Raw genomic sequence first — 22148 nt, forward strand, 5'->3', positions numbered from 1 at the left:
CTTCATTTCTCTTTTCCCCCCAGCTGCTATTTAGGAAATAAAACTAATGTAAGGTTAAATGTAAGGTTAATGTGTAGTTTGGCTCATAGGAGCTCCATTTTGGGAGGGTTGGGCTGAGTCCACCTGTTTTTCCCCCACTGCTTCTGTGGTTTTATCTCAGCTGCCTTTGTCAGCAAATTTAAAAGTCAGAAAAGGATAACCCAGGCAGCTTAGGTAGGAACCCAGGCAGGAAGAAGCAGTGTGGTGCTGTTGTAGCTGCAGTTGCTGCTTCCCCTCACCTGGCTGTAGGCTTTCAGAGACCATAAATCATTTGCAGAACAAGCTTTTGTATATTCCCCAATCAGAAAGGTATTGTAGGCCATTTTTGTCTGCTTCTCCACACATTCTTAAAAAATGAAAGCAGGGAAATTGAATATCTAAATTGGTTGCAAGCCGGTGGCTAAAATGGGCGTTCCAGTTTGCTCTCAGGTGTGGTATTCCATATGCAGCTCTAGCAGAAGTTAACAACATCTCAGATGTATTTATGGTAGCATCCTGCAGTGTATATCTATGTTATATGTGAGCTAGTAATGATGATTCAACCTGTTCAAAAAAAAAAAAAAGAGTTTTGCATGAAGGGTTGCCATGAAAGCAGTATGTTCAATAATGCACATATATATCAAGAGCTTGACCACACTACGGATGCCTTCATCATATGTTCTTCCCCTCCTGGTGCAGTTTATGATTCCAAACTGACCAAGTGGAGGCAAAGCCATCTAGAATCCTCTCCTTCTTGCCTAGTAGCTAGAAGATAGAAGCTGTTTTGCATAGCATATACTTTACTTGTGCCTTTTAAGCTATATTAGTTCTGTTTTTCAGTGTAATAAAGCAACTCTCCTCCCTCCTTTCTTGATGGTTCACTGCACCTCAGTTAAGACTCCCATAGTTTAAAATTGCACAACTTCCAGGTCTCCTTTGGAGCAAGATGCTTCAGACCGCCTGCATGACTGCGCTGGAAGCTGCAGCCTGTGTTTGAGCTCTGTTTTAAAATGGTGGAAGCTGTGATAAATTAGCATTTCTGTCTAAGGCACCTCTGATTAAAAAAACACCACCCAAACACCTTTAAAGAATGTGAAATACTGTATGTTTTGTTACCCTGCCTGCATCTCCGGCTTTGCAGCTCTTTCCCCTGCTGTGAATGATGTAGAACAGCGAAGTAAAAGAGCAGGCTTTGTGTTTTCACGCTGCTTAATAATAACCCAGTAAATGTTAATTGCTTGGCATACCCTTACTTCATAAAAGCTTGCAGGATGATGGGAGTCTCTCCTGCTAACCCGCATGTAGAGGAGCATTTCAGAGTTGGCAAAAACATGAAAACATGGTCTCCATCTGATTTTTAAAAATATTCCAAGTTGTCAAATAGATGGCTGTTTTTTCCTTTGCGTGGGTTCTTGCCAGCGTCTGTCGAACTCTGCATAACTCATGGCTAAATCTGTGTAGCCTGCAACCAGCGGTAATGAGATTGTGAAAAATCTTCTGGATAGATGCCTCTCTGTTCTTGGCCTCTGTCTTGTTTTCTAAGAGAAAGATAACCATTCGCTCTCTCTCTATGGGCTGCCAGTGCCACAAGCATCTTTCCTTCATCAGAAGCTAAAATTGGTCTAAAGTACTTTGCACTAATTGACATGGGTGTGGCACTAATTGACATGGGTGTGGTCAAGCAGTGCTTGTGAGTGCTTAGCCAACCCAGAAATGGTGAGGGGAGGCTAAGCGTGAATCCCCCACCACTCTGCCACAATTTCACAACATTTTGGGCTCATCCTCACACTAACTTTTTTTAAAAAAGAAAAAAAACAAGGGCCAAATTCAGGTGTTGTTTGGTGTAATTTTTGCCAAAGCGGCAGCAGATTAACCCATATGTGACTGACTGCTTGGTAAACTTTGCAACCAAAATGAAACTAGTACTAAGTTGGTGAAACCTAAAAATAAGAGTGAGTTTAGGTCCTGTTGTGATAGTGACTTCCACTGGGATAAAGAGGAGAAGGCACTAGTTATTGTTGCAGATTTTTATACTGCAATTATATACTAAATCAGTGATTTTCAACCTTTTTTGTCTCACGGCACACTGACAAGGTTCTAAAATTGTCAAGACACACCATCTGTTTTTGGACAATTGACAAGGCAAACCATGCTGTTGGTAGGACGCTCACATCCCCCAATGGTTCTACTAATAAATGACCCTCCCCCAAACTCCCACAGCACACCTGCAGACCATTTGCAGCACACCAGTGTGCCACAGCACAGTGGTTGAAAATGGCTGTACTAACTGATAGTACTGCATTCTCTGGTCAATTTCTCATACAAACAGCATGGCTTCCCATGGCTTGCCTTTTGTTTTTACGCTTCAGGTCGAATTTTTTTGTATCCTAAAGAAAAATGGGTGTAACAAACAATGCATTCTCTACCCTGATTCGCAACGTGCCATGTAAGTATACCCAATATGCATCCACATTGGAAATAAATTTTCCTTCACTGCAGATATTCTCCTATATCATATCATCCTTCGGGGATCAGATTATTCCCAAAAGTTTTATAAGGAAATTATTAGAAAATAATCCCTTCAGCATCAATTACTTAGAAAACCAGTTTGTATCAATCCCATTATATTTTAGATAGGTGATCATTTCATCAACCATTCTGATTCTGAATCTAGATTTAGATTAGAGATAAACATCCTATTGGTTAATCTGAGTTCCATTTAATTTTCATTGCAGAATAAAGGTGGAAACTTCTACCAGTGGCCACAAAGAACATGAAGTCAGCATTTAATTAGCACCCAACCATGGAGTGATAGTTAAGAATAGTACAGAGAGATATCATCATGAATTATTCTTCAATAGTTCCCTCTGAATTCTCATTTAACCCTTAACTAAAGAATTAAATCTGTTGTTGTAAAACAGGGGTGCTCAAAGTTTTTGGCAGGAGGGCCACAACATCTCTCTGACACTGTGTCGGGGGCCAAATTAATTTACATTTCAAATTTGAATAAATTTACATAAATGAATATATTAGAGACGGAAAATGAATGAATGAATTCAATCCAGTTTATGATTCCATTCACCCTAATAAAGGGGGGATCTTCATGCCAGTTTATGATCCCATTCACCCTAATAAGGGGGGGATCTTCATGCCAGTTTATGATCCCATTCACCCTAATAAGGGGGGATCTTCATGCCAGTTTATGATCCCATTCACCCTAATAAGGGGGGGGGGGAATCTTCATGCCAGTTTATGATCCCATTCACCCTAATGAGAGGGGGATCTTCATGCCAGTTTATGATCCCATTCACCCTAATAAGGGGGGATCTTCATGCCAGTTTATGATCCCATTCACCCTAATAAGGGGGGGGGGAATCTTCATGCCAGTTTATGATCCCATTCACCCTAATGAGAGGGGGATCTTCATGCCAGTTTATGATCCCATTCACCCTAATAAGGGGGGGATCTTCATGCCAGTTTATGATCCCATTCACCCTAATAAGGGGGGATCTTCATGCCAGTTTATGATCCCATTCACCCTAATAAGGGGGGGATCTTCATGCCAGTTTATGATCCCATTCACACACACACAAATGGAGGGGGGTTTTCCACACTTTCAGACACATATACTTGCCTGCTCACCTGCCCCCTCACTCTCCCTCCTTCCCTCGCTTGGGCTGCCTGCCTGCTTGCCCAGCTGCATGCCTACTTGCCTGCCTGGCTGGCTGGCCAGCCAACCAGCCCTCCCTCCCTCCCTTGGGAGGGAGATGTGCTGTGAGCTGGGCTGGGCTCCCCTCCCTCATGATCTCTCTCTCCCCCCTGGCTCAGGTTGCAGGAGGGGAGGGGAGGAGAGCTGAGCCAAACAGAGCTGGGTCTCACCCTTCTCCAGGCAGCCCTTATCCTTTCAGGGGAGCTTTCCCCCACTGGTCCTGGTCTCTTGCTCCTTTCTCCTCCCTTCCTTTTCCTGCTCCAGTTGCTAGCCCAGCTTTACTCCTTCTTGTCTTTCTGCCTCACCTTCCTTCACTGTTGCCCTCTCTTCCTCTGCCCCCTCCTCTCTGGCCACTCAGGCTTTCCTTTCAGGGGTGAATGCTGTCCTTTCACCCTCTTGTCTGGCCAAGAGCAGGCGGTGACTGGTATTATCACCAGTGTTCACCTCCTAGCTCCTCTTATGGGTGGTGATCCCTTGTCTGACCTCCTGCCAGCCAGCTGGATTGCATGCTCAGCTTTCCATTCGTAGGGAAACTGCACAGGTCATTCCCACATCTGATTGGTGGTATCATGTGGGCTGCCTACTGGCCAATGTCACTGCTCCAGCTCACAGGTGGTTCACAGATTAGTTCATAATTGTATCTAGTCCAGCATTTCTCAACATTTGTCACCTTAGATAATAGATTTTTTTTTTTTTTGGCCTTAAAAATATCTGAAGTTCAAAAGGCAATAATGACCCTCTCAGATTGGCAGTCCTTATTTGTTGCACTAAGATTGTTGACTTCTACATAACTGCTATATAAATCACAATACAGGACTGGCCCAGGAACTCCTGATGCCTAAGGTAGCATTCCAAATGCTGCCCCCTCTTATTTGATGTTGTCAGCCTCTTCTCCCACTCTCCAATGTTCTAGCTCTTTCCCCTCCACATTTCCTCTTCCTCTCTGCCCTCCTCTTCCTTCGGAAGTGGAAGGAGAAGGAGGAGCAGTAGTAGAGACAAATAGGTGGACAGTGGTAGATACCCCATCAATCTGCTGCCTGAGGCAACAATGTAAGTTGGCCTCATAGGTGGGCCAGTGCTGTCCCAATATTTACTAGTCCATTGTGTATTCACAAGAACATTCATTCTTCCAGTTTTGAGCTATATGTAACTTCTTAACATTCAACATGTTATATGTGGCTTGAAATGTTATCCACTTGGTAGCTAATAGTTAACTGTGAGTTCAGCGAGATTATGGTTAACTGCTTTCTTTATGATAAAATTCCAACTATATGGTTGTGCCATGGAACTCCACTTTATGATAAAATTTCAACTATATGTCTTGTGCCATGGAATACCACTATATGCACCTGTTTTGCTGCTTTGATTTGTATCCTATCCTGTTCAAATTCACCTACCTAAATCTGGAACACATCAGGGCTCTTAAGTGAATTTGTTCTTCCTTAAAAATTGCTGTTATGTATTTCTGAATACCTGTGTCTCGTTTTCTGTTGCCAGCTCAGTTTTTCTTGTGGATATAATGAAATGGTTCAAGCCAGAGGTATTAAACACAGATGGATAACTACAATGGTATTCTCTGCTCTACTTGGTGTGGTTCTAGTCCATTTACTCTCCATATTGAGGTTTTTCTACAGTGTGACTCTGCGCTGTGCAGATGCAAAGTTCTATATCTAGTAAATGAAAGCTTGCAAACACTCATGGTAGAATCTTATTTCAATTGTCTTGTTTTTTATTTACTCATAGTTGACTTTTCCTCTTTTAATCAGTAGCTTACTTCCACGGGTTGAAAATCTTTCCCCGGTGGAGTTCTATTCTGTATGTCTACAAATGGCCTAGTCTACAGGGGCAGGGCAAAGAAGTGGTCGCATTCTGAGATGGTAGAAGAGATTTATACCACATCAGACAGCAGGGGAAGAGTTGCATTTCTGAAAGCACCCCTGTATGAAATACAAGCATATCTCAAGGAGAGGCAGTAGTCCAGCTCTCTCCCTGCTCTTCTAATTCTGACTCCCCTATACAAAAACTTCCGGTGAGTATCTTTGAAAAGGTCAACAGGCATGTGGATGCGGGAGAACCCGTGGGCATTATATATCTGGACTTTCAGAAGGCATTCAATATGGTCCCTCACCAAAGGTTACTGAAAAAACTCCACAGACAGGGAATTAGAGGGCAGGTCCTCTCCTGGATTGAGACCTGGTTGAAGACCAGGAAACAGAGAGTGGGTGTCAGTGGGCAATTTTCACAATGGAGAGAGGTGAAAAGCAGTGTGCCCCAAGGATCTGTCCTGGGACCGGTGCTTTTCAACCTCTTCATAAATGACCTGGAGACAGGGGTGAGCAGTGAGGTGGCTAAGTTTGCAGACGACACCAAACTTTTCCGAGTGGTGAAGACCAGAAGTGATTGTGAGGCGCTCCAGAAGGATCTCTCCAAACTGGCAGAATGGGCAGCAAAATAGCAGATGCGTTTCAATGTCAGTAAGTGTAAAGTCATGCACATTGGGGCAAAAAAACAAAACTTCACATATAGGCTAATGGGTTCTGAGCTGTCTGTGACAGATCAGGAGAGAGATCTTGGGGGTGGTGGTGGTCAGCTCGATGAAAGTGTTGGCCCAATGTGCAGCGGCAGTGAAGAAGGCCAATTCTATGATTGGGATCATTAGAAAAGGTATTGAGAACAAAATAGCTAATATTATAGTGCCATTGTACAAATCGATGGTAAGGCCACACCTGAAGTATTGTGTCCAGTTCTGGTGGCCGCATCTCAAAAAGGACATAGTGGAAATGGAAAAGGTGCAAAAGAGAGCGACTAAGATGATTACTGGGCTGGGGCACCTTCCTCATGAGGAAAGGCTACGGCGTTTGGGCCTCTTCAGCCTAGAAAAGAAACGCCTGAGGGGGGACATGATTGAGACATAAAAAATTATGCATGGGAAAGATAAAGTGGATAGAGAGATGCTCTTTACACTCTCACATAACACCAGAACCATGGGAAATCCACTAAAATTGAGTGTTGGGCGGGTTAGGACAGACAAAAGAAAACATTTCTTTACTCAGCGTGTGGTTGGTCTGTGGAACTCCTTGCCGCAGGATGTGGTGACGGCATGTGGCCTGGATGACTTTAAAAGGGGATTGGACAAGTTTCTGGAGGAAAAATCCATTACGGGTTACAAGCCATGATGTGTATGTGCAACCTCCTGATTTTAGAAATGGGCTATGTCAGAATGCCAGATGCAAGGGAGGGCACCAGGATGCAGGTCTCTTGTTATCTGGTGTGCTCCCTGGGGCATTTGGTGGGCCGCTGTGAGATACAGGAAGCTGGATTAGATGGGCCTATGGCCTGATCCAGTGGGGTTGTTCTTATGTTCTTATAATTAAAAATAACCCACCACTTCTGAACTGATAGTGTATTCTAAATCTCAGCAGTTCCATCACCCTCATTCTTCCGGATATTTAAACCAGGTCATTGCCATTCACCAGAAGGTGACATCCATCCCTAAGGAAGCTGATTGGAAACTCATCTTTCATTGCCTCTCTGTCTGGTTACATCAACAGTACAGAAGCCTTTTTTCTTACATCTTGTATGTAGGTTTTTCTCTAGAATATTAGCTTCTTCTGACTTTCACTTTCATACCTCTGCTCCTCACTCTCCTCTTGTCCTGTTTTTTTTTCCCACTAATCTTTTCCTTGGTTGCTTTTGTCGTTCATTCTTGACTGGGTCCTCTGCTTCCCTGGTTGGCTGGTATCCTTCAGTCTCGAAAGACTATGGTATAAGCCTACAGCACTCAGTACTCCCATGTGGTCTCCCATCCAAGTACTAACCAGGCCTGACCCTGCTTAGCTTCCGAGACCAGGCATGTGCATCCCTGTATCTTTTCTTTCCTGCATTCACTTTCCCTGAGGCCTTATCACACCCACATCAACCCTCCTGCTTCATTTTACCATCTTTGCCTTGGTTCTCTGCCCTCAGTGTTCCAATTCCCTGTTCATGGCAGCAGCAATATCTATTTGGTGCTGTCAGTGGCATCACGAGGGTTTGTGTCACCCAGTGCAGGAGGCCAGTACGTCACCCTTATGATGGACCTCCTTCCATGCCCAGGGAAGTAATGTACCATTGCCCCGCCCCCACTGGTTTTTTGGCTATAACTTTTGATGGGATAGACATATTTCAACACAGTTTGTTACACTGCATTCTGCATGCAATTACACGACAATTTATATATAACATGATGGTATTATTCAAAATACCAAGATTTTAAAAATTTTGGCCTGTAGTGGTGTCACACCCTTCCGTGCACATCACCCCGTGCAGCCCACACCTTCCTAGCAATGCCACTAGGTGCTATCATTCTGACAGGTAGCACCCAGCATGTATTTACCTCCAGCTTTTGTCCCAGATTCTGTTGCTTTTTTGTGGCAAATTGACAGCACTCTTTTTTTTTTTTTTGAGGAGTGGGGGTGTGCTCCTAGGGGATTGTACTTCTGTGCCTGCTACCCCGAGGCTTTGAGTTGTAATCCCATGGTTCCATTCCCTGCCTTTCTTTCATCTCCGATCTTGTCATGGTACTCCAAATTCTGCAAAGGAGACTTTTCAGCTGTTGCAATCAGTATAATTATGCAAACACCATTTTATGGAATGCAGAACAGGAATGCTTTTGGCACAGAGTTTTGAACATGATTTGAGAGTACTGAAGAATATAATCCAAAGGAAATGCGACCAACAGAACGTGTCCTCTGTTTACGCTTGGTATTTTTAGCAAGAGTATTCACCTACTAAACTTGTGACATTTTCCTAACCAGTAGAAGGAATTTGCTGATTCTTCTCCACATCTTGTCTTGTGCTTGCGGTATGTTGCCGCAACAAGTTTTAATTAATACAGCATATGCCTGAACAACTGCTGTCAAAACACTGTTGTGCATGATTTATTCTACGGTCTGCGCATCGGAGGTGATGTGCCTGCCTTTGTGTTGATTGTATTAGCTAACATCATGCTGACCTTGGGGTATTGGCAAGCTCTACTGAGACAGCAAGATGTTGATTCTGATTTTTTGCCATTTCCCATTAGGAAGTCTTCGTCTTCTGATACAGCATCAACACTTGGCCTTGGATTTGGGAGATGACTAATTATGTACCAGGGAAAAGATTTGGCTTTTGAATGCAGCTTGATTGCACACTGGGTGGATGCTTCTAGTGTGCTTACATTATGTTAATATTGGCGAGTAAAATCCATGGTACTGGAAAAGTAGAAAGGGGGAAGAATTCTTCTTCTTGAAGACACCTCAGTGGTTTTGGTAGAGCTTATTTGACCTATTGTAACACAGAGGCTTTTGCTGTACCTCCGGATATGTTTGTCAGTTTTGGACAAGCTGGGTCCCCTCCAAGATGCAGATCCCAAGATGAATGGGATCAGCTGTTGATCTTGTGTGATAGCTGCAATTAAAAACAAGTGATTCTTTACTCTTTTTTCACCTAGTCTATTTGCAGGAATGACTTCTGCAAGTCATGACAATGTAGACTCAGTACATTGTAGAACATTTTTTCAATTTGGGCAAACATTTTTACTTGCTTTGGAGAAAGATGGGTGCTGGGCAACAAATGCAATTAGAGATTTGTTGTTCTTGTATCCTACCTTCCTCTGAAGAGTTCAAAACAGTTCTTCACATTGGTGGCAACCTTGTGATGTAAGTTAGGCAGTTATTCCTTAGGGAAAATGCCTCCGTGAATCACATCTGTGAGTTTCAACACAGGTAAAATTTGCAAGACACATTCAGTCCAAGCAGGGAGTTTCTTCATGGCAAAGCCATGCTAGTCAGTCACCCTTTGATAGACTTCCAGTGTCTGCGTGTATCCCAGGAGCATTTGCCAGCTTAAAGCAATGGGAGTTTCCCTGTGAGAGTTTACGCCCCTTCTGAGGGTAGTGAGCTTCCTGCTCCTGCTCCTGCTAATGACATGATGGGTTAGGGTGGCATAGCAGGATCTGTGTGTTTTTTGTTTACTGCTTTGACTGTGCAAGCATGCACTGCAGGCTGACTAAGCGCAAGCCTCTGGCCTCTCTTCAGTGCTTGCTTCCAGGTGAGCAGGTGTAGGATAGTACCCAGAGGAGGTATATGGGACAATCACTAAACAGCGGCTCCACATACCTTCATATGCACACTCGAAAACCAGGCAAAGATCTCTATTCCAAAAATTTGTTTATGTGAAAAGAGCTTAAATTAACTCTGCAAGTCGCAGGAGGGTCAAATTGATTATTTTGATTAGCTCCACATCATCGCATTCACTCATGTCCCTTTGCTGCTACACCTATGGCCAGCCTACTGATTATGCGGCTTCGACTGCCATTCTTCTCTGGGAGTAAGCCCCACTGAACACAGTGGGACTTCTGAGTAGGCAGGTATCGGGTGATTTAAACAGCACCTCTCCCCTTCCTCCTCCAGAGGGAAGAGAATTGAAGAGCTGACGAGAGGGCCTCCCTTGGCTGTCGTGGGAGGGGTCCCTCCAGATCCCAACCAGAGCAAAACATCAAGCAAAAGTACCCCAGTGGTCCCAAACTTGCACTGCAGTGCCTAGGCAAACTCATGGAGGTGCTGTGGTATGTCTCCGCTGGTCTCTTCTTACTGTTTCTCCCAGGCGCTGCCATCTTGGCCAGGCTGAGAACTCCTGAGATTCTTGTGTGATTCTCGGGAGATCTTGTGTGATTTTCGCGTGCAGTGCAGTCGTGACAGGGTGCCAAGACCACAGTAAGTTTGGGAACTGCCGCCCTATCCTCTAGGTCACAGGTTCCCAAACTAGGGTTCATGAGCCAATTTTTGGTGGGTTGCGGAAGCATTGCAGGCCGGTACTGGCTGTGGTGTCACAAGGCAGTCTGGGATGCTACCTGGCCAATGAAGTGGGTTGCTTACTAGGTGACTTAAGAGTGACTTGCCTACCTCAATGTTAACCCCCCCCCCCCCCCCCATGATTTAAGCAGAAAATACTGACCTTCCTTGCTGGTGCTAGTTAGGTTTTCTGAGATAATGTATGTGTTGTTCTTTTAAGAGTCAAATCCTATGCATGTCTACTCAGACTTAAGTCCCATTATAGTCAATAAGGTTTACTCCAAGGTAAGGGTGAATAGAATTGTAGCCTAAATCTAGCACAATCCTATGCATATCTACTCAGAAGTAAGCCCCATTGAGTTCAGTGGGACATACACCCAGCTAAGTGTATGCCCCAGCTAAGTGTGTGTAGGATTGCTTCCTAAAGCAATAAGGAAATGCTATTGAGCATACCACTAACTGGGATGGAATGTGGAGCTGTGTGATGCTTTGGCCCAACCCCACCACATGGCAGCTCTTAAAAGGATTTGCAACTGGAGCTCCTGTCTTGTGACAGATTTTAAATGAAACAAACAATTACACATGTGGGTTCAAATTGAAGCACTCAGTTGCAAGGCATAAAAATGCAAAAGTTCCTCTCATTACAGCTTTCATTTAAGTACCCCGTGTTGTGTTTTGAATTTTAGTGCCTTGCATTAAAAACCAAACCATACCACAACCGGAGGGGAGTGAGAATAAATCACCATTACCACGCTGAAACGTTTAGATCCAAATGTTTAATGCATGATCTTAAACAACACGGACAGAATTGCTAACCAAAGCTGTAATACTCCTGCTGCTGTAGTGGAACCGCTTCCAGCTTCTCCCCAAAATCCAGATTTAAAAAAAACCCCTTTCTTCTTTGTTGCATGTGGGGTTTTTAATTAGAGCGACCGGTCTTGAGCCTCTACCCAGCCATTCACATCTCAGTCCTGACAAGACTGCTTAAAATGCAAATATTTTCTCTTTTCCTGTCTTAGTGTCCCAAGTGTGACGTGATACTGATTGCCTCGAATGAAGCAGAAGGAAAATGTGGAATTTAGGCCAATATATAATACCAGGGAGGCCTATGCTGGATACTTAAAATGGTGCAGAGTCAGGAAGAGGAGGGCTGAAGGGGGTAGAAGGATCAAGAGTGCTTGTTGAGGCTGAACTGGAGTGGGAGGCTCAAGCAGAGGAATGTCATGCGGTGACAGTGCCAAGGGTGCAAGGCAAAGTGAAGCAAAGCTGGCCAGCAGAAACCAAAAGAGCAGGATAAGTTCTTTGTCCAGAGCAGGGGTGCCCAAACCCCGGCCCTGGGGCCACTTGCGGCCCTCGAGGCCTCTCAATGCGGCCCTCAGGGAGCCCCCAGTCTCCAGGGAGCCTCTGGCCCTCCAGTGATTTGTTGGAGCCCACACTGGCCCGATGCAAGTGCTCTCAGCATGAGGGCAACTGTTTGACTTCTTGAGTGAGCTGTGGGATGAGGTCTTCCTCCACCACTTGCTGTTTCACGTCTCTGATGCTGTAGCAGTAGCAAAGGAAAGGCCAGCCTTGCTTTGTGCAAGGCCTTTTATAGGCCTTGAGCTATTTCAAGACCTTCATTCATTCATATAAGTTCATCTTTAATATATTCATTTATGCAAACTTATGTAAATTTATTCAAATTTTAAATGTAAATTAATTCTTTTTTTCCCCCTGGCCCCTGACACAGTGTCAGAGAGATGATGTGGCCCTCCTGCCAAAAACTTTGGACACCCCTGGTCCAGAGCAAGATTGCTAGCCTATTTTCCTCGTCTTTCTGTTTTGGTGAAGTTTCAGAGGGCAAAATGAATGAACCTCGACTAGTATGAGTAAGCAGACAGCAGTGAAACTGCTCGGTTCTGCAGATGTATCCACAGTCCTGGTTGTGTCTGCTATTTTGGATAATTGGGCTTAATATGACATCATAATTTTTTTTAGCTTAGAGCAGGAGTCTCCAAACCCCGACCCGGGGGCCAGATTTGGTCCATGGCAAGCCTCTATCCAGCCTGCGGCCAGCCTCTTGTCCCCTGAAAGCCTCTGGCCCACTTGGCCGAATATGACTGGAACTGTGCTCTGGTTGCATCTGGAGGGTGTTTTAAGGGCCAGAGAGGTTGAATGAGTGAGCCCATTAATTCATTTATTTACTCATCTAAGTTCCATCTCTAATTTATTTATATAAATTTTATATTTAAAAAAATTTTCCGGCCCTCAACACCATGCCAGATATTTTATGCAGCCCTCTGGCCAAAAAGTTCGGAAACCCCTGCTTTAGAGGGACAAATTTGTATATCTGTGGCATGTTATGAGCTTGGGGAATTTTTGGATTGATGGCAGTTGTTTATCTTTTTTTTATTTTTTAAAAATGCTTTTGTTTTATATTTTTCAGAAACTCCTCTGTGCAGACACCTGCAGAAAATAGTGGGAAGATCGTCAACAAACTAGGACTCTGTTTGTAGACAAGGGCTGTGTTGCCCAGTGGGCAGCAGCTTTGGTTGTCCAGGAAGAATGAGAAGGAATCTGTTCCTCTTTCTTCTTCTCTTTTTGGCCACAGCTGTGGGATATGCCTCCAGACACTCCGCTATGGACTTGGATGCCACACCCCGCATGACAATTGTCTATAACGGTAAAGAAGTTTCCCAAGTTTACAATAAACCTTTTAAGTAGGCACATTTCCAATGTATATGTGGTATAGACCTGATATGCAAATTCTGTACTCTCTCCCTTCATTATCCCTTTGTGAATTTTAAAGGCTTATTTTACATTATTGCAGCTTTCTGCAGTTAACAACTATGGGTGTGCATTGTGTATTGACAACCACCTCTGGTGCATGTTTACACAAAAATAGAATTATAGGGTGCTCTGACAACACTCCCTAGCCTATTGTGTTGGGTAATCTGTATTCACTGTGAATTGTAGAGCGCACACAGTTCCCCATCCACTGAACGAAGGTTTCATGGTGACATACATAGTAGAATAATTAAAAAGAGCTCTTGATAATCCAGGGGCTCTTGGTATTTTTTTTTTAACTTGATCAAGAGATTAATCAAAGGTGAAAGTAACAACACAAACAGATTCCGTGGAGCTTCCCAGCCCTGTGACCCGGGGCAAAGGTCTGCGATGGTGCCCCTGTGGGATGCCACTGCCCCCAGCCAAATTAGAAGATTTTGTGTTATAAGCAATCTCTACAAACCAGGATATCAAACCACAGTTTCATTGCAATTCTGGTTTACTGAATGCGAGGGTGGACAGAAGTAGGACTGCACTTTCTAGTCCTGCTCCTCATACTTGCTGTTCCTGTCCCACGTGGCCTTTCCGAGAAAAGAGCAATACCCATATATTCTACATGACAGGGTTCCCAGTTGCGGGAGCCCCTGTTTTCTTGGAAGCTCTCCATGCAGCCATGGGAATGGTGGCCAGTGGGTGCAAAGAGGCATGGCCAGAAGGCACACTCTTGTTCTGTCTCAGGTTCAGTAAATGAGTGGGAGATTACTTAAGAGGAGGGCTTCTGATATTTCAGAATAAACAGTCCTCCAGACCAATAGATAGGAGATCGGAAGTGGCTTTGTATTTGTACAACCGTGACTTTTTGGAAGATTAGAAATAGAGGAAAAAATGGCAACAATGAATAGATATCTGCATGTATATTCATTTCTATTCCAGCTTTTACTGGATAATCCCAATTAGTAACCAGCATAATATGAAACAAATGTAACAGTTTAGAAAATAAAAGGCGACTGACCAAAATACAGTATTCCAGTAGCACCAGACATGCAATGCTCAACTTCCTGATCCACAGGCTCGGGGAACAGATGTGCCTCTTTAAAAGCAAAGAGAGAAGGGGACCTCCCAAACTTCTGGAGGCGGTGTGTTCCATGTCCAGGGGTACTGTGAAGAAAAATCTGTCCTGCATGCACACCCATTGAGCTTTGTGCAGTGGCAACATGCAGAGCAGAGTCTCCCCAGGAGATCTTAACAGGGAGGTTCATGTGGCAAAAGGTGGTCCTTAAGGTATTGAGGGCCCAAACTGCAAGGGCTTTAAAAGTAATGGCCAACACCTTGAGTGAGAGCTGGAAGTGGATGAGAAACAAGTGCAGTTCCTGCAGGCCACTGGTGCTTAGGTTTTATTCTACTATTCCCTGACACAACCATTGATTATATTGTTGGAAGCACACCACAGGGTTGCTCAGTGGCATAATGATGACAATGGTGCATAGACATGGCTCATTTTGTGGTAAGTGCTTATAATCTCAGGGGGAAAATTTGTGGTTTGAGAGTCCTCCATCATCATCTTGCTCTTAGGTTCCACCCTGGTTTGCTTGCAGAAGGGGGAAACCTGCTTAGAGAGCCATGGGCACTAGCGGTGTGAGAGCTGCCACGGATTATTACATGCCAGATTGGAGCTGTCAGTGCTGCTGTCTTTTGCCTCAACATGCATGTCCGATTACATCAGCATCTTGAAGCAATCTCCTCTGCTCCAATTTCCTGGGAACCTTGAGGCATTACCAGCACATGATCGCAAGCTTCTTTGTGAGCACAAAAAGTGAAGGGAGCCAAGCATTTCCTTTATTAACTTCTGTTGTTATTGTGCATTTTTTTCCTGTCTTCATGCCACTGGGTGACTTCTGGAGTCTAAAACTGTATTCACTACTTCCACCCTCAGATTTACTTTGTACAAAACCCTGGAATTACCATCTGTGCTCCCTCCTTTATGGAGTGGGGGAGAGATTTGGGGGAAGCATAATGAAAAGTGTTAGAATGAAAAGCGTACTTTATTTTATTCTGATTGCAAGGTAAAGAAGTCTGGTCTGAACAGGAAGCAGGCTGATGGCACACCCTCAGATCCTGAACTTAGCGTGTGTTTCTGGCCCATTGTCGCTCATGCTTCTCCCATCTCACACCTAGTTGGCGTCCCATCTCACACCTACTCCTTTTGACGCTTCCAAGATGGCACTGTTCGAATGCTGATTCCTAGAGCAGTTGGCCTAATATGTTGCCATTTTGTTGGCATTTTCTTGCTACTGCCAAGAAACGGCAAAACTGAGACATAATAAAGGAGGAGATGACCTGTTTGGGGATTGGAGAAAATGATAGCGACCTCCCCTTGAGTTGAAAAGGCTAAGACTAGCTCGATCTTCTAATAGATATTGTGGTCTTTTGACAAGGACTAGAATAGCTATGGGAATGGTGAAAATGGCGGTATTGAAAATAATTCATGGAGAGGGATAAGAAAATGTGCAAGGTACAGACTTGCATCTACACCCTGAGCAATGTACTGCTGACTTTCTGATTTTTCAGCAGATATCTTCCTGAATAATTTCATATATTCCTTATTTCTGTGTGCCCAATCTTATCCAATTTTCCAGTTCTGTTACAGCCATGCCAATGGGGCATGCACTGCATCCTGTGGTGGGGAGGCAGTCCCAGAGGCCTCCTTAAGGTATGGAAACATTTGTTCCCTTATCTCAGGGCTGCATTGCAGCTGCACCAGTGCTGGAAAATTGGATAGGATTGGGCCCTGTGATGGTTAGCTGCCTAGTTAAGGACAATGAACATTCTGCTGCTTAGAAGTTTGGATTTTTGGATATTTTGGCTTGGTTCAGACAATGCAGCAAACTATCATTTGTTTGGATCTATTCTCTCTTCTTCTTTCACTTGTGGATGACTGGTTGAATTAAAAAAATACACAAACAAATACAAAAGAACTCGCATGTTTGTTGAGCCCCAATTATCATTGACAGCCAAATTAGAAGATTTTGTGTTATAAGCAATCTCTACAAACCAGGATATCAACCCACAGTTTCATTGCAATTCTGGTTTGTTGGAATTACTTCCACCATAATTTCCTAGTTCTCAGTCATTATGGGAACCTGTTTTAACAACAGAACTTAGAATTCAGCTAGGGTAGTAGTGGAAGGAGTGTGTAGGCACTAGACTGATTCACTGTCTTACAACCTATGGTTTGCTAAGGGCACAATACAGCCCTTGACTTGGGCCTTGCACTGGCCGAGGAGTGTTGGAAACGTGCCGTAAGGCACATTTGTGCCTCCTCAGGAGGAAGCCGGGCCGGCGCTCAGAGAAGCGCTGGCCTGCGGAAGCCGATGCAACCCTCTGCACTGGCTTCTTCTGTGAGGGTTGCGTCGGCCTGGCTGGGCTGACGCAATGAGCACAGGGAGGCAGGGGGAGGTGTTCCTAGGTGGGGGAAGGCGGGCGGTGGGTGGCCCTGGGATGGGTGGGTGGGGAGTGGGAGGCAGGGCTGGTTCCTGGGAAGAATGGAGTGGCTTCAAGTCGCTCCGCTCTCCTCTTGAGGTGGTGCAAGTCTGAGGAGACCCATGGGGGCCAGCAGCCCTTACCCAGAAGTAAGGGGAAATGTTTCCCCTTGCCTCTGGCCTGGCTCAGTGGCATAGCTACGGAGGTGCAGGGGGTAGCAGTTACACCGGGCATCAAGCTTTAGGGGGGCAACAAGGTGAGCTTGACACTAGTGACCAAAATTGTGAAAATCTTGATATGAATGAATAATACCATCATGTTATATATCATTGGAAAGGTAAGTTAATGCAGAGTGCAATGAAACGAACTGCACTGGAATATCTGTTTTCTATCAAAATTTATGGCCAATTAACCAGAAAATGAAAACACAACTGACTTGTGGAACAAAAAGTGGTTTTGCTTAACTCCAAACCGACCTATGAGACTGTTTTTTCTGAGTGCCAATGAGATGTTGTTATGATTCAGTATGGAACCAATAACTTTTTATTTATTTACTGAATTAAATTTGATTTTGTCATGCGGGGGAGCTACAAAATCTTGGTTGCAGATAGATGCCTTAGCTATGCCACTAACTGGGGGGAGGCAACAGAGCAAGTGGGTGGTGAGCTGCTGGGGAGAGGAGGTGGGTTCCTCCCAACTTTCACTTTTTAAAAAGTCTGGGTGTGACGTCACTTCCGGTTGTGACATCACTTCTGGGACAACATTTTGAGCTTGGCACCAGGCTACATGATCATTTGCTATGCCACTGCTCTGGCTGAGCCAAGGGTTTATGGCCCCTATCCTGCGCTGAATACAGCGCAAGCCTCTTGTCTTGCCTGTTCCAGCGCAGGATAGGATTGTGCCCTTAATCATCTAAACCGCTGAAAACCGGGCCTTTGTGTTTAATATAGACCTCTTTTTGGGGTGACAAATACTGAGATATTTCAATATTGGGTTGTCAAGGCTTTGCTGCTTTTCAGTGTTTGACTATCTGTTGTGATGAAATTTTTATAAAGGTTTTAAAATGAAATATGAAGGGTAAATTTATAATGCAATTTGGTTGGGGATGCAAATAGTTAACATATGACAAAGGGAAATGGCCGAAAGAAAATTGGAAGAAACCTAACGATTATGAGGGAGAGAGAGAGTTCATGTGCTGAACCATCAAATGATCCTGCTAGCAAATTATCAATTTCCTAATGGCTTTTAGTTGGACGTTTCTCTAAGGATCTGCTCTGGATGACTAACAGCCCTGTTTCCTGAAACCAGCATCTTGTTAATCTGTGATGACTGACTGCACCTAGTTCATTCTTTTTTTCCTCCTTCCAAACTCTCAGGTTTCCTTTGATCAGTTAGGAAAACAAGTTTATATTTAAAATACGTATTTTGTGTTTCATTGGTCTTGGAGAAGGTACGTGATGCCTGTATTGTACTGAGGACTTTGGTTGCCAGTTAGGCTCTGTTCATGTATTACTAGAGTGGCATGAGGACTATTTCTCGTTGCCTGGGTCCCATAGTACTCTATCATGCCTTTAAAGCAGTGGTTCTCAAACTCTCTTGGAGAGTTTGAGAGCCAGTAAGTCCTTGCAGGGGTGGGGGGAGGAGGCAGCGGGGGCGGGGGGAAGGCAGCGGCGTGATCAGGGGGCTGCAGGGTTGCAACGCCCCAGTTTGTATAGCACTGCTGTAAAGTGTTCATCTGCTTGGGAATAATACAGAGGCAGTGAAGGCTTGATTCTATACAAAAGTGGTGAAAGGCTAGTGGTGGCCTCAGGTGAATGTGGGTTGGATAGTAGTGCTAGAAGGTTCAGAAAGAAGTTTGGTGGCTCATATTCTCCCCATGAAATATTAGTAGGGATGTGCCAGAGTCACAGCACCGAGACTCAAGTCAAGTTCCAAGTTTCTGCTTCCTTGACTCGAGTCACCCATGAATCACAATGGCAACTGTTGCATCTCATCCAAAGCTGTTTTTTGAGTCTTTTTGACTTGAGTCTGAGTCTTTTTGAAAGACAAGTCAAGCCCTTGAAGCGGAGGGGAAAAAAGCAAGCAAGCACACACAAAAAACAGAGTCTCAAGCACACACAAAAGTGAGTCTTGACTTGAGTCTATTTGAGTCTTTTCATTTTTAGGATAAAACTCCTGAGTCAGTGCCCAAGTTTTTGTCACACATGACTCGAGTCTGTATGAGTTGCGAAAAACACATGTTTTTGCAACACATCATCCGAGTCTTGGCCCGTCCCTGAATGTTAGGAATAAGAAGCAGCCTGTTGGTGGCACAGAAGAGAGAGGGAGTTGAAGGCTCATACAAAGGGGACGGGGCTGCCTTGTTTAACTTCAGGAAGGAGATGGGAACTCTCATGTGCCTCAGAGAGCCCTAGAGCTAGGTGAGGCTGGTAAGAAGTTGGGCTTGGGATTTGTAACTCTGTGTGGATTATGGTGAAGAAGGGTTACCATTTTAATATTGTGCTTAAAGCAGCCTCTAAATCTAGATATTGCAGTGTCCCACCTTGCCACACTAACTGCTGAACTTTTGTTTGTAGAATTTGGTGTGTGGAGTCAGCAGGCTTCCCTCACTTGCCCTGGCCTACTATAATGGGCTCATGTCTTCCTGGTATAGCCTGAAGATAGTGCATTCATGCTTTAACTGGCTTTAGAATCCTGGCAGTCCAAGGCTAGTGTCAGTGATCCAGCCATAGCACAGCATTTTTGGGGGTGGCAATGCCGATTGTTCGTTTCTTCTAATATTTTTTGGGCTGAATAGTGTCTATACTGATGGTGGTCTTGTCCAAAGCAATTTTTTATTGCTTTCCTAGTTACTTGCATAAAAGGTTTAGTTGGCAAATAAAAAGATGAGGGAATAAAAAAATAGGAAATGGTAGAAGCCCCTAGAAGACTGTTGTATAGCTGGACTTAAATGGGCTGATGTTGGTAAAGGCTCAACTCTTTCAGGCTCTGGTTTTAAGTAGTATCTAGTTCTCCATACCCCCTCTCCAGTTTCCAGGCTGCCTCCTGCTGCGTAACTAGAGTAGCCAAGGACCCATAGTCTTGCAAATTCCTTGGTGTGGACAGTGAATGTGGGGGGTCCTGCAGCTGGTAAAGGATTAGTGTGTAGTATCTGGCAGTTGGCCTATAAGCTTTTCTCCTGGACATTTCCCACAAAGCATCACTAATAGCATTACAGCAGTTTGATAGCCAAGCTGTGACTACCACAGCCCCTACCTTTATGGGGCAGTGAGTTTAGCATTTGCAAATGTTAATGTAAATGCCAAATGGAACTGGAGAAATGGGTCTGTTTATGGAAAGTGTTTTGCATCTCGAAATGGAGTCAAACCTTGCCTGGAAAAAAAGGAGTTTATTTGCACAATCAGAATACTTGGGTGCAAATCCTTTTTGTGGAAAGCAAAAAATTGGTTTTGATAAAAAAAAATCCACATGTGTGAAGAGTAGGTTATGGTGCTGCCAAGAGCAATTTGTCTCTGCTGATTGAGACATCTAGATAGCTGTGATTGTAACATTTGCAGAAACTAGGTGCATGATGTGAACCTAGGTAACTTCTTGCAGATTCCTGCCAGTTTCAGCCTTTATTTTAAAGCACGCTTCCCATTCTCAAGAAGGTGGAGAAAATGTTCTGAAAATAAATATTTATAATGGAGGAAAAACCTATTGCATATAAGCCATATCTTCAAAAGATGAAAGGCTTGTTGGGGTTTTCATTGGTTTTCTTCTGTAAAAACAGGACTGTGTTGCGTGTTTGGGTTTTTTGTTTGTTGACAGCTAAGATTTTGTTTGTCTGAACAATATTTTCAGTAAGGGTCTAGTTGGGATATTTGCAGAAGGAACTAACAGCCCAGTCCTAACCTGCCCTGGAGCAGGCAGGCCTGCGGGCCTTCCTTGTGTCTAGAGAAGGATTAGGGCTAAAAGGGCTCAGCTCAGGGAAAGGGGAATCACTTCCCTTAGCTCAGGTAACACTGCAGCAGCCCCAGTGGGATTACTCAGATCTGTGCCTCCTCAAGAGGTGGTGCAGATCCAAGCAGCTCAGAGCTGCCCCTGGCTATTGGGGAATGTGGATAGGATCCGGCATAAGTGACTTACGTCGGCCCAGTGCAATCTCAGGATTGCACTCTCAGTTGAGTTATTTGCATAACTAGAGTAATGTGTGAAGCATCGGAACAGGACTTTGGAGAACTGGGTCTGATTCTGGCTTTACCATTAAACTTGCAGTTTAAGCCACCAGGTTTTGTGACATGTTAAATGCTAACAGATTTAGGTTGCAATCCTAACCACACTTTCCTGAGAGTAAGCCCCATTGAATAAAATAGGACTTACTTCTGAGTAGACCTGGTTAGGCTTGTGCCCCTACTATAGCAAGTCCACTTCATCAAAAGTGTGAAGGTAATGACGTACATCTGAAATGGACTACAGTCCATGAAATTTGAGAAATTTGTTTTTAAGGTGCCACTTCTTAAGACTCTTATGTAGCAGAAAATGCTCAAATGCAGCTACCCGTATGGAAACAACTACTGTATAATTGCCCCAACATCTCTTTGCATTTCAGTGATTCAGTATTTGCATGCACAAAGCAAGAACTTCAGAGATCATTTGGAAGCCAAAGTATGAAAGCCTCAAAGCTCAGCTTAAGAGAGGTGCAGCATTGCCCTTAAAGGAGCTTTAGAAAGAGACTTTGAAGCTCATTCAGGGATTCACTTTCTGTGCCACTTTTGCTGCTGAACTTCATTTTACCACCTGAATTTGAATTTTGCTACTGAAATAAAAATGTTTATGATGCATGAGGCTATTTCAGAATTGCTGAATAGAAAATTTAAAAAATGGCCAGTTTGGGATACTTGGTTGATTTGGCTGATTTTTTTTTCCTGAACTAATTGTTAATAGTGAATGCCAAGGACTTAAAGGTAGGAAAATGGAGCTGTGCTGCCTTAGGCTGTGCACATATCAATATGTTTTTGTGGTGCACTTTCACGTTTTCCACACGTTTCTTATGTTTGATTTGCAAAATTTGAATACCTTCCAGATGTTCAGGACATTTTCTTCAGGCCACGTTACTGCCTCTGAGAGCTATAGGGTTTATATTATTTGGCTTATAACTTTTCTGCTTATTGAATAGGCCTAGTGCTCCTTATTGGCTAGATCTCTCTTTTCTGAGCTTTGGGAAGGAGGGGAGCATTTGGGCCTGTTCCCTTACCTCTCTGATGTGGTTTGACAGCTCCTTTGTGGGTCTTTGCCTGACAGATCTCAAAGGAGGTGGCTAAATGGCTGTAGCTGGTCACAGAATGATGGATTTCAGCAGCTGGAACTGCATCCATCTGTGA

At 44.1% G+C, this 22148-nt stretch overlaps 1 protein-coding gene across 1 annotated transcript in view; it reads left to right on the forward strand.

Moving 5' to 3' along the window:
• The window catches only part of SEMA4G (semaphorin 4G), a 112578-nt gene that overhangs the window by 40681 nt on the left and 49749 nt on the right, over window positions 1–22148 (forward strand). The window contains exon 2 of the mRNA XM_066620935.1: window positions 12965–13201. Coding sequence (XP_066477032.1) covers window positions 13084–13201 — 118 coding nt within the window. The 5' untranslated portion in view covers window positions 12965–13083. The remainder of the gene's footprint in view (window positions 1–12964; window positions 13202–22148) is intronic.

This window comes from Tiliqua scincoides, chromosome 3 (assembly GCF_035046505.1).
Source record: "Tiliqua scincoides isolate rTilSci1 chromosome 3, rTilSci1.hap2, whole genome shotgun sequence".
Classification (NCBI taxonomy): domain Eukaryota; kingdom Metazoa; phylum Chordata; class Lepidosauria; order Squamata; family Scincidae; genus Tiliqua; species Tiliqua scincoides.